Here is a 12,608-nt window from a genome sequence, read left to right as displayed (position 1 = left end):
CAGCGGGCCAAAAACCATCATTGAATCGTCAGTGGGCCTTTTGGGAGGTTGGCCGTTCCTCCAGAGGCAGCTCCAGTCAGAGGACTGGAGGCAGCAAGCCATCCCAATGAAGCCAGGGGCGCTCACTCTGCGTTGGTGGCAGTCAGGGGCAAATTATCCCGGTTTTACGAGGAGTGGGTCAGGACTACCTCCAACTGGTGGGTTCTGGAGGTGATAAGGGACTGTTATGCCCTAGAATTTTCTTGCCTGCTCAACATCACCTTCCTGGAGTTGCATTTTTCTTCTCGAAGCAGGCGCAACACGATGGAAGAAACTCTGTGCAGGTTGATAAGCTTGGAAACCATCCTCCTGTTTCCCCTGGATAAGCAGGGGCAAGGAAGGTATTCCATCTACTTTGTAGTGCCAATGAAGGAGGGCACTTTCCGTCCTATCTTGGACTTGCAGAAGGTGAACTTGAGCTTGTGGGTACCATGCTTCCGGATGGAGCCTATGTGTATAGTGAACACGGCCATCCGCAAGGGTGAGTTTCTGGCGACATTGGACATCACCGAGGTTTATCTGCAAATTCCTGTCCGGAAGGAGCACCAGAAATTTCTGCGATTCAAGGTGCTGGGATGGCACTTCCAGTTTCAGGCCCTTTCCTTTGGTCTGGCCATGGCTCCTCGCACTTTCATTGAAAGTTATGGTGGTGGTTGCGGCGACCTTGCCGCAGGAAGGAGTGTTGTTTCACCCATATCTGGATGATTGGCTCGTCTGGGTGAAGACTGAGGAGGAGTACTCTCGTTCGGTGCAGTGAGTGAAGCAACTCCTGAGCTCCCTGGGTTGGGTAATTAATGTGGCGAAGAGCCATCTGGTACCTTCTCAGTCTCTAGAATACTTGGGGGTGCGCTTCGATACCTGGCAGGGCAAGGTATATTTGGCAGAGGACAGAGTGATGACATTGCAGGAGCAAGTTTCCCAGTTGCTGCATCTCCCAATCCCGAAGGTCTGGGATTACCTGCAGGTGCTGGGGGTCCATGGCATTGATGTTGGACCTGGTTCTGTGGGCCTTTGCCCACATGTGACCGCTACAGAGAGCAGTGCAGTCTTGGTGGAACTCGTCATCGGAGGAGTATTATGTCCACTTGCTTCTGATGCAGGAGACCAAGACCATCCTGGACTGGTGACTGACTTGGGCCAATTTGGACAAAGGAATGCCCCTCAAAGTTCTGGATTGGGTGATACTGACCATGGATGCCAGCCTCAAGGGCTGGGGGGCTGTGCACATGGGGTGATCGACCCAGTGTCTCTTGCAGAGAAGACTTGGTCTATCAATCGCTTGGAGACAAGAGCGGGACCGCAAGGCTTTGGAGGTGTTCCTGCCCCTGGTCCAGGGTCGAATGGTTCAAGTGTTGTTGGACAATGCAATGATGGTGGTGTACATAATTCACAAAGGGGAACAAGAAGCCATGCTGTGGCTCGAGAAGCTCAGCTGCTGTTTGCATGGATGGAGCATCTCTTCGAAGGGATTGCGGCCTCTCATGTCGTGGGAGCGGACAATGTGTGGGCAGATTTCTTAAGCAGGCAGCAACTGGACCCCGGGGAGTGGGAGCTGTCCCTGGAAACCTGGAACCACATTTGTGCCAGATGGGGCATTCTGCAGCTGGATCCAATGGCAACAAGGGCCAATTCAAAGACGTTAAGGTTCTTCAGTCGCAGAAGATAAGTCAGTTCGGTGGGCCTAGATGCTGTTGTGTGTCCTTGGCCAATGGGGATTCTTCAGTATGTGTTTCTTCCATATGCTGCATCACTTAGAAATGCATCCAGGGCCAGTAGTTCTGCTCGCGCCAGAGTGGCCATGTTGCCATGGTTTGCAGACTTAGTGCATCGGGCGGTAGACTATACTCTTCAGTTGGCTCATCTTCAGGGGTTACTGCGGCAGGGCCCTGATTTTTGGATTGGGAGGATCACTTCTGTCTCACGGCTTGGCTTTTGAGAGGCGGCGACTGCGCATGCAGGGTTACTCGGAGCTGGTTATTTCTACCCTTCTTCAGGCCAGACAGCTTTCTACTTCCATGGCTTATGTCAGAATGTGGAAGGTTTTGAGACCTGATGTGATCAACATTGGGTGGATCCTCTGCTGGCTTCTATCCCACAGATTTTGTCCTTTTTGCAGCATGGTCTGTCCAAGGGCCTAGCTTATAACTCGCTCCGAGTCCAGGTTTCGGCTCTGGGTTGTCTCAGGGGCAAGGTTAGGGACAGGTCTTTGGCATCTCATCCGGATGTCATTCGTTTCCTCAAGGGAGTGAAGCATTTGAAGCCTCTGGTTAGCAAGGTCTGTCCAGATTGGAATCTTTACCTGGTTCTGTGGGTTCTCTGTGAACCTCCCTTTGAGCCTATAGGTCGTGCCTCCTTGAAGGATCTTACGCTAAAGACAGTGTTTCTGGTTGCAATCTGCTTGGCCAGACATATTTCGGAGCTTCAGGCTCTTTCTTGTCACGACCCTTTCTTACGTATTTCCACCGATAAGATGTCTCTGAGTATGGTGCCTTCCTTTTTGCCAAAGGCAGTTTCTGCCTTCCACGTGAATCAAACAGTGGAGTTATCGGGTTTTCCAAAATGGTCTAGAGACTTGGCAGTCGGTAGAGATCTTTACCTCTTGATGTTCCACAGTGCTCTTGCGGTACTTGAAAGTCACTAATTCTTTCCAAAGGTCAGACCATCTTTTTGATCTGTTCGGTGGAGCGAAGAAAGGAGAGAAGGTGTCGAAAGCCACTTTGGCCCGATGATTGATAGAGGCTAATTCGGCAGCCTATATTGCTAAGGGTTGTGTGGTTCTGAGTGGCTTTAAAACGCATTATGCGATGTGTGACATCGCATAATACCCAATAAGTAAAATGGCAGTCAATCAAGAAAAATAAATTTAAAAAGCCAACTTTACTTACCCTCTCCAGCAACTCTCCTACTCCTTTCCCTTCCAGGCCAATAGCACTCACCAGAAGCAGCAAGGGCTGCTGAAGCTCTGTTCTCACAGTCCTCTTCCTTAGTGCCCACAATCAGACACACACACACACACACACACACACACACACACACACACCCAGTTAGACCCCACAACCAGTCTTGGTCTCTCTCACACCAGTCATCTTCCTGACCAGTCTCTCTCTCAATCACACTCATGCTCTTATATACAAGCTCTCAATCACACACAAATGCTCTCGCACCCATTCACACCAGCTCTCACCCAGGCACCAATTCACACCCACAAGCTCTCACCCAGGATTCCATTCACACCCACACACACAAGCTCCCACCCAAGCACCCATTTACACCAGCTCTCATCCAGGCTTCCATTCACACCGACACACACAAGCTCTCACCCAGGCACCCACACACACAAGCTTTCACCCATTCACACCCACAGACACAAGCTCTCACCCATGCATCCATTCACACCCACAGACACCAGCTCTCACCCAGGCACCCATTCACACACAGACACAAAAGCTCTCATCCAGGCACTCATTCACACCTACACACACACAAACTCTCACCAAAAACTTCTTCTTCCTTCACTGCAGGGATGGGCTCCAGTTCTACTGTGGCTTTACTCCGGTGGGCCTTCTTTTTTCGCCACCACAGGGATGGGCTCCCATGGTGGCCTCAGTCGGGGTCGGGTTTCCTCTTCACCGCCATGAGAATGGGCTCCCATGGGTGGCCTTGCTTGATCGAGGTCGGGTTTTCCTCTTCTTCGCCACAGGAATGGGCTCCTTTGGCAGTCTTGCTTCATCTGGGTTCAACACTGCCATTGCTCCCACTCCACCCCCGGGCTATGCGATGCCTGCCTCACCGGCCAATCAAAGGCTTCCTCCCTTCTTCCTACTCTCACTGGCAGGTAGAAGGGAGGAGGCGTCCGATTGGCCTGCACGGGGTAGGCAGAATGAAGGAGGCTTCCCATTGGGCAGTGGGGGTAGGAAGAAAGGAGGCTTCCAATTGGCCCATGGGGGCTGGAAAAAGGGAGAAGGAAAGTACAATGGGGCAGTGGGACACCGGGAGACGCAACACACCGGTTGAGAAGCGCTGTACTAGAGCACAGGTGGCTTCTTGGGCCAAATGTCAATTGGTGACTCCAAAGGAAATATGTAGGGCCACAGTGTGGTCCTCCATGCATACTTTCACTAGACATTACCGTTTGGATGTTCGGGCGCCAGAGGATGCAGCCTTTGGTGAAAGTGTATTGAGAGCGGGTCTTTCGGGTGCCCTCCTGGTTTAGGGTTGCTTTGGTACATCCCACTTGTCTGGACTGATCTGGGTATGTTCAGGAAAGGAAAATTGGTTCTTACCTGCTAATTTTCATTCCTATAATACCACAGATCAGTCCAGGGACCTGCACCGGTATTGATGCCGAAAGACTGACCTTCCTGGAACTCAGATGTGCGGTGTTGCTTTGTCATTACTGCTGCAACAGTAAAGTTGTTTTAGTTATATAGTTAACAAACAAACAAACAGGATAAGAGATAATAATAATTGGAAAAGCGCAAAATATTTAAACTATGTTTAATATATTTCTCTCTAATAAGGGTGTCAGCAAGCCAGGAAGCCAGTGTAAGACCACCTTTTCAAATTATTATTGTCTCTTATCCTGTTTGTTTCTTTGTTATTGGTTTGAGCACAAGATTACTGGGTATTTTTGTTTCTTAGTTATAAAGTTGCCAGGGCTTCTGGGCCTTGCGGTTTGTGTAGGTTTTCCAGTTCAGGGGATTCCAACCCTGGGGTTTTTGCAGTTCAGGGGATTCCAACCCTGGGTTTTTTGCAGTTCGTCGGGGAGGCTGGGAGGGGAGAATTCCATATAATTTTGGCTTGGGTATAGGTCAATACTGAGGGATTGCAGGTGGCATGCTCGGTTATGTAGCAATGCCTCAAAGTTTTTTGTTCTCTGCCTCCATCTGCTGGTAGGGATGCATAAACCCACTTGTCTGGACTGATCTGTGGTATTACAGGAACGAAAATTAGCAGGTAAGAACCAATTTTCCTTTAGCTGTAGTTGGAAGGTGAACCCTGGGAACTTGTTTCACAGATAAGGCTGATAAGGGTTCTCCTGAGGTTGCTTCTTCTGATGTCTTGAGATGTAGCTGCACGCCATATTCTTCTGGTGCTCATGAGAACAGATCTTTGTCACTCAGAGACCATGGATGGAGTTGCACATGCCAGAGGAAATATATCCTGTTAAAACTTATATTTTGTGTATGGTTTCAGAGGCATGCATATATGTCTTGCTAACTGCATGCCATCAGATTCTATTCCCTCCGAAATGTTTCAAATAAAGTATATTGTTTTATAGTTCCAGTTCATACAGTAATATTGTGAGTCCATTTTAAGTTCTAACTGCACTTTTACAGGCAAATATCAATATCCCAATGGGAGCATTTCGACCAGGGGCTGGACAGCCTCCCAAAAGAAAAGAGTTTACACCAGAAGTGGATGAGGTAAGAGAAAAAGACCAGCTTTCCACGACAGCTGTTTCTGTTCAGTCAAAGCCTGTGGGAATGGGCATTTTAAGAATCATCAGTCTGCATGTATTGCACAGCAGTGAATATAAACAGTCTTTTTGGTTCCTGCAATATTTATATGAAAGGCCCTTTATTTTCTGCAACTCTGCAGGTTTGGGGATTGCTGCAGAAGCTGCTCACTCCCACACAATCTGATTGCTACTGAAGCAGCTCTGCTTTGTCAAGCTGTGGATTCAATACCTCATGTGTGTGTGGTATCACAGCCCTTCCTTTACCTAATGAGATTCAGATTCAAAATTCAGAAATACAGGATTCCCTGACATGGTTTACTGATGGGTCCTGTAAGAATGGTATAACTGCTTTTGCAGCCGTCCTATTTTCAGATGAGGAAGATGTGCTAGAGGAATAGCTTTTATTTGCCCAGCTGGAACACTTTTTAACATTTTCAGATTTAAAAATAATTCCATTTCTATATTAATATTTGAGGTCTGTAAAGACAATAGCCAGACATAGTTTAGAATTGCATGGTTTCTTCTGCAGAAATCAACACATGGCTTTTAAGGACTGCCTTGGAAAGACTTAACATTACCATCAGCAGGCTGGGCAGGCAAGGCAGCCATGATTGCTGTAACAAGGTGCAAAACTCCTTTTCCCTTCTATGAAATAACAATTGAAAGGACATACATTCACTCACATACTACTACTACTACTACTGCTATCATACCTAAACTTTCCCATAGCACTATTAAATCTATGCAGCATACAAATATACATAAGAGAGAATACATGTTCCATAGACCTTACAATCTAGTCAAGATAAAAGCAAAAGGAAAAAAGAGAGACTGGCAATTTCCTTTATAAAGAAAATGATTAAAACCTTGTGGTCACATAATGCTGGTCTTAGAATCCCTACATTGGTTACCTATCACCGATCATGATTCATAATCTCTTATATAACATTAACTCACCTTGGATTACAGCCATTTTAAAAATACATACCTCAACAAAAGCCCTGAGATCAGCGAACCAGAGCCTGCTCGACGTTCCCTCCCCCAAAATAGCACACCTTGAAGAGACCAGGGACCGAGCCTTTTCAATTGCTGGCCCCCTATTTTGGAACGCCCTCCCTATTGAAGTCAGAACAATTAAAGAGCCCATATTTTTCACAAAGGCGTTAAAAAACGCACTTAGGTCGAAATGCCTATGCATCATGATGATATTTCAACATTGTCGCATGTCTTAAATTTGATTTTAATTTATGCCTCTGTCGAAGATAAACTGTCTTGTTTTAATCTGTCATACCTGTTTTATGTATTTTAAATAATGTGTGTGTTTTTTGTACCCTGCCCTAAACGTAGGAAGGGTGGGTAGCAAATGTTTTAAAATAAATGAAAACAGTGATCAAGAAGCACCTGAAACAAAAATGATGATTTAGAAGTAAAGTTTGGTTAATATTTGAATGCTGAAATTTTAAAGGGATGTGCATTCATTTTAACTGAATTTGAAAAATGTAACAAAGGCCAATTTGTTTCTTTCGGTGGGGGGGGGGGGGGGGGGCACTAAAACAAATTCAGAGCCCCAAATTAAAAGAATCCTATTTGTTTAATTTGATTAAAACCTCTGGTCTGGCCTGGGCCTGATGCCAAGCCATTGGCTGAGACCTGAGTAAAGGCCCAAGCCCCCCCGAAAAATATTGCCGGGGTCAGGAAATTTCCCAACCCCCACTTAACTGATCTGTCGGGGATCCGACACTGTGGCCAGACCAGTGGGAAACTGTTATAAAGAATAAAATCACAAAACATTTAGATAGACATGGTTTGATGGGACACAGCCAGCATGGATTTACCCAAGGGAAGTCTTGCCTCACAAATCTCCTACATTTTTTTGAAGGGGTGAATAAACATGTGGATAAAGGTGAACCAGTAGATGTGGTGTATTTGGATTTTCAGAAAGCATTCGACAAAATCCCTAATGAGAGGCTTCTAAGAAAACTAAAAAGTCATGGGATAGAAGGCAATTATTGGTGTTTGAGGTAGTTGTGGGTGAATCCTTGGGCCTGTGGCAGATGACCACACCCCCGGGGGGAAGATCCCGAGAGGGACCACTGGTTATTAAACAATATACTGTTTAATAAAAGAACACTAGTTCTTTTATTAAACAGTATATTGAACTACCAGAGGTGGCAGTAGTGAGCTGGAAGTGCCCGGCAGGGCTGTAGTCCCATAGATACTGGAACAGAGATCCTGGATAACTGAGCTGTAGAGAAACTGAATATAGTGAGTAGGCAGGGTATGCAGAGTTCAGGAACAGAGCCTTGATGGTAACACTCACACAATAGTCTCTAGAAGTAGTCCAGGTGTTGGAATAGGTTAGGCCCTCGAGGAGTGAGTACCTGGTTCCAGGGAAAGCTCTGAGAAAGAGAAGATAACTCACTGGTGTAGTAGGCAGTGATGACTTCCAGGCAGAAAGAGTATTCAGCAACCAGTCCGGGAACATGGGCCCTCGAGGAGCAAGTGCTGGTTCCTGACTGTGACCTGAAAAACAGAGAGAGAGCGAGGCCCCCGAGGAGCGGGTACCCCTGGTAAGTCCGAGGAGGCAGAGTAGCTTGGAGAGAGCGAAACTGGTCCATAACCAACTCCTATTCAATTCCTTCCCTTGCTAACTCCTTTCCTTGCTAACTCCATTAGTTAGCGATTTCTAAGACCTTATATATCCAGTACTGATCACGTCATCTCAGGGGGACGCCCCTGAGGTTCGCGCCACTGCTGGTACATCAGTCGGGGCTGCGCCACGCGTGCGCCCTTAGGCCCTTGTGAATCATGGTGGATCGCAGCGCCGAGCCGCTCCGGGGACGCCGGAGGAAGACGGCAGTGAGACGCCGCGACGGCCAACCTTCCACTTGAGCAAGAGGGAATCGCCAAAGAGGTGAGGAGGGCAGAGTGGAGACGTCAAGCAGCGACGGTCGCAACAGCAATGTCCTTTTGTGGACTGCAAACTGGTTAAAAGACAGGAAACAGAGAGCAAGATTAAATGGTCTGTTTTCACAGTGGAAAAACATAAAGAGTGGAGTGCCTCAGGGGTCTGTACTTGGACCAGTGCTTTTTAATATATTTATAAATGATCTGGAAAGGAGTACAACAAGTGATCAAATTTGCAGATGACACAAAATTATTCAGAGTAGTTAAATCTCAAGCGGATTGTGATAAATTGCAGGAGGTCCTTATAAGACTGGAAGATTGGGCTTCCAAATGGTAGATAAAATTTAATGTGGACAAGTGCAAGGTGATGCATATAGGGGAAAAATAACCTGTTGTGTCCATTAGTCTTAGATGGCTTCGCCCGACATGCCTCACCTCTATTTCATCCTTCTCCACAAGCCTCAGGAGAATGGCGTCCGTAGTGTCTCCTTGCCGCACCCTCTGGCTTCCTCGGAGCGGCTCTGGCACGGCGTTCCGCCATGTTGACCTGAGGCCTCCTAGAGCGCGCACGCATGCATCTCGTCTTGTAGCAGTGTTGGCACAAACCTCAGGGGTGTCCCCCCTCGAGTGATGTCACTGCTTCCTCCTTCAAAAGGTTGCCCATTTGCTGACTCTCGCCGAGTTAGCAACAGATTGGATTTGCTCCGGTCTGAAGCTGCTCTGCCGCTTTTACTCTGCTGGAAGCCACCTTCACCCTTCGGGGTCTACTAACCTGGGTACCCGCTCCTCGGGGCCCTTTGCTTATTTCCAGGTGCCTATCCTGATACAGGTACTCGCTCCTCGAGGGCCTGTGTGTCTATCCTGGTGCCTGTTCCATATTCTTCGATCTGCTGGAACCCTACTTACAGCTACAGAGAGTGAGTACTACTTCTCCAGTCTGTCCATCTTCAGCTCCTCGCTGTTCATCTGCATCGGACCCTACACCACCATTGTGGAACGGGTCTCCTCTGCCAAGGACCTCAGACTGTTGATACCTATCCTCTCTCTACTGCTCACTGGGAACTCTATCTACTCAGCTACAAGGAGTGTGTATAACATCTGCCAATCTGTCTCTCCTATAATGTCGTACTGGACATCTGCATCGGGGCCTTACACCACCATTGTGGGATGGGTCTCCTACGCCAAGGATCACAGACTGTTGCTATCTATCTACTCTCTTCTGCCACCTCTGGTGGACCACAATAACTGTATAATAAAAGATACATTCTCTATGTTTGTGCATCTGAGTCTAGCCTGATGCTTCAGTTCCCTATGGGGCTCCTCCCCGTGGGAGATAACATCACTGTTGCCCCTGAGAATCCACCAAACACCTCAATATCATAACATAACCCTTGCTGTAATTACACAATGTTAGGTTCTGTCTTAGGAGTTACCACCCAGGAAAGAGATCGAGACGTCATAGTGGATAATTCATTGAAATCGTTGACTCAGTGTGCAGTGGTGGGCAAACAGAAGGTTAGAAATTATTAGGAAGGGAATGGAAAATAAAATGGTGGATGTCATAATGCATCTGTATAGCTCCATGGTGAGACCACACCTTGAATACTGGTCACCTCATCTCCAAACCAATATAGTTGTACTGGAGAGAGTGCAGAGAAGGGCGACCAAAATGATAAGGGGCATGGAATGGCTCCCCTATGAGGAAAAACTAAAGAGGTTAGGGCTGTTCAGTTTGGAGAAGAGACGACTGTGGGAGTATATGATAAAGGTCTACAAAATCATGAAAGAACTTGAACAGGTTAGTGTAAATCAGTTATTTACTCTCTCGGATAATAGGATTAGGGACACTCCATGAAGTTAGCAAGTAGCTCATTTAAAACAAATCAAAGAAAATTCTTTTTCACTCAGCGCATAGTTAAGCTCTGGAATTCATTGCCAGAGGATGTGATTAAGGTAGTTAGTGTAACTGGGTTTAAAAAAGGTTTGGATAGGAGGGGCAGATCCAAGATGGCGGATCAGTAGTCAAAGCGTGGCGTCTTGGCTCCCTCGGGCATTTATTTTTAAAAAAAGATTGCCTCTACCGATTCCTGAATGGGGGAAAAAGCAGAAGCTTAAGGTGGGGACTATCCCTGCAGCCCCCCGACGATTCCTTTTTCGGGCCCGATGGATGCCCACGCTATGCGTAGCAGTTCAGTGTCGGGGACTCAGCTGCTGGAGGGTGGGGGAGGGGAATTTGAGCTCCTCTCTCTCTCCCAGGCTCTTTATCACCTTTGAGCCCCGTCGAGGGAGCACCTCCCGGGAATCCTGCCACCGCCAGAAACGCTGGCGAGCCAGAGGTGTCTGCGACTGACACGGGAAGTGTTGAGCCGTTCCCTGCAGGGGACGGTGGAGCAGCGGCGGTAGCAGTGTGTCCAATGTTCGTTCTGGGACAGCCGGGTAGGAGCAATGCACGAGAGGATGGTCTTGAGAGTGCCAGGCCAGAGGAACCCTCATCAAAACTACCACCATTGGTACCTGGGATGCAAAGGCCTTTGGTGTTTTCCCTGGAGACTATCTGGGAAGCAATTGTTGATTTTCGGAGCTCAGTATTTCAGCAGTTTTCTCCTATGCTATCAAAGTATAAAGATCTGGAGGAAAAAGTCTCAACATTGTCCAATACTATGAATGAACTGGGTCAACAAATTTCAGACATGAGGAATCAAGTGAGTACCATTCAACAAACATAGTCTGTAATGATCAAAGAAAAGGTTACTATGGCTCTAAGGATTGAAAATCTTGAGAATGCAGTCAGAAAGAGGAACTTAAGATTTATTAATTTCCCTCGGTTCCCCTTAATACCGCCTACGGAAATGTTCAGGAGATATTTGATGGAGACTTTATAGGACCCAGAACATTTAATTCCTCCTGTGTCTGAGATATTCTATCTACCGCAACTTAAAAGAGCTGAAGAAGACAGACAAACAGAGGGAATAACACCGTTAATTCCGGCTGCGGAACCAAATGTGGATCTATCAACGATATTGGAGTCATCAGATACAGAACTGACTGTTCCATCTACTCTTAATGTGACTCTAGCACTTAAGCCTGACAAATGAGACTCTATTTTCGCCATAGATCAGAGTTGTTTCTTCAGTGTAAAGTTAGAGTTTTCTCAGATGTCTGAAAGGAAACTCAAAAAAGGAGATTATTTCTTTTGATGAGACCGCACGTTCAGTTACTTGGGGGAATTTTCCTTTTGAAATTTCCATGCCAAGTGCATGATTAAATATCAGAATAATTCATATATATTTTATGATCCCCCACAGTTAACTCAATATTTGATTGGGAAGACCCCTAGGGTGGGCAGTAACCCCCAGGTGTAACCACCTCTGTAGTTCCCTATAGGTAGTAGACTGCTATAGGATTACTGTTTTTTTCTTCTGTGCAAATATTACTTTGGGTTGGGAATTGGATCCCCCTCATAAAGAGGACTGTTGTTATGGGTATGAGAATGTTAAAGTATTTTTCATCTTTTATCTTAATGATGTTATTTGTTCTTGTTTTCCTACTCTATCCCATATTTCTGATCAAGATTGATGTCTTGTATAATTTGAAAATGCAGAAATAAAAAAAAAAAAGTTTGGATAAATTCCTAGAGGATAAGTTCATAAACTGCTATTAATCAATAAGGAATAGTAGCTTGAGATCTATTTAATGTTTGGGTACTTGCGACATGGATTGGCCATGTTGGAAACGGGATACTGGGCTTAGTGGACCCTTGGACTGATCCAGTATGGCATATCTTATGTTCATATGAAAAGTTCAAGACAGTCTGCCAATATTGGGTGCTACCAGCAAAGCAAGGGTGGCATTTGGAGTGCCAATTAGGTTAAATTTTATATCTGAGGGCCCTAACTTTTACAGTCTGGGAAACTGATAAGCATAGGGGTAATCTGCATAGTGCAGCAGATACTGGTATAAGCTTGTTGGGCAGACTGGGTGGATCATTTGGTCCTTTTCTGCCATCATTTCTATGTTTCTATGAGTGTATCTGCCCAGTATCATAAATCCTGTCTTTTTGATCAAAAATGAAGAAAATTGTGTCAGATTTACAGAGGTGAAGCTAATTTTACCTGCTTTTATCTCATGTTATGATGATAATTATGAGATTTCCTAAAATGGTTGACAGCACAGAAAGCGATGCACCCATTCCAGTAACATG

The 12,608-nt window shown here is 46.3% G+C and overlaps 1 protein-coding gene across 1 annotated transcript in view; it reads left to right on the top strand.

The window, feature by feature from the left end:
- The window catches only part of SMPX (small muscle protein X-linked), a 75,755-nt gene that overhangs the window by 23,610 nt on the left and 39,537 nt on the right, over positions 1-12,608 (top strand). Inside the window, exon 3 of the mRNA XM_029603398.1 lies at positions 5,379-5,465. Coding sequence (XP_029459258.1) covers positions 5,379-5,465 — 87 coding nt within the window. The remainder of the gene's footprint in view (positions 1-5,378; positions 5,466-12,608) is intronic.

Source organism: Rhinatrema bivittatum, chromosome 5 (assembly GCF_901001135.1).
Source record: "Rhinatrema bivittatum chromosome 5, aRhiBiv1.1, whole genome shotgun sequence".
NCBI lineage: Eukaryota > Metazoa > Chordata > Amphibia > Gymnophiona > Rhinatrematidae > Rhinatrema > Rhinatrema bivittatum.
This window is presented reverse-complemented; position numbering and strand designations above follow the sequence as displayed.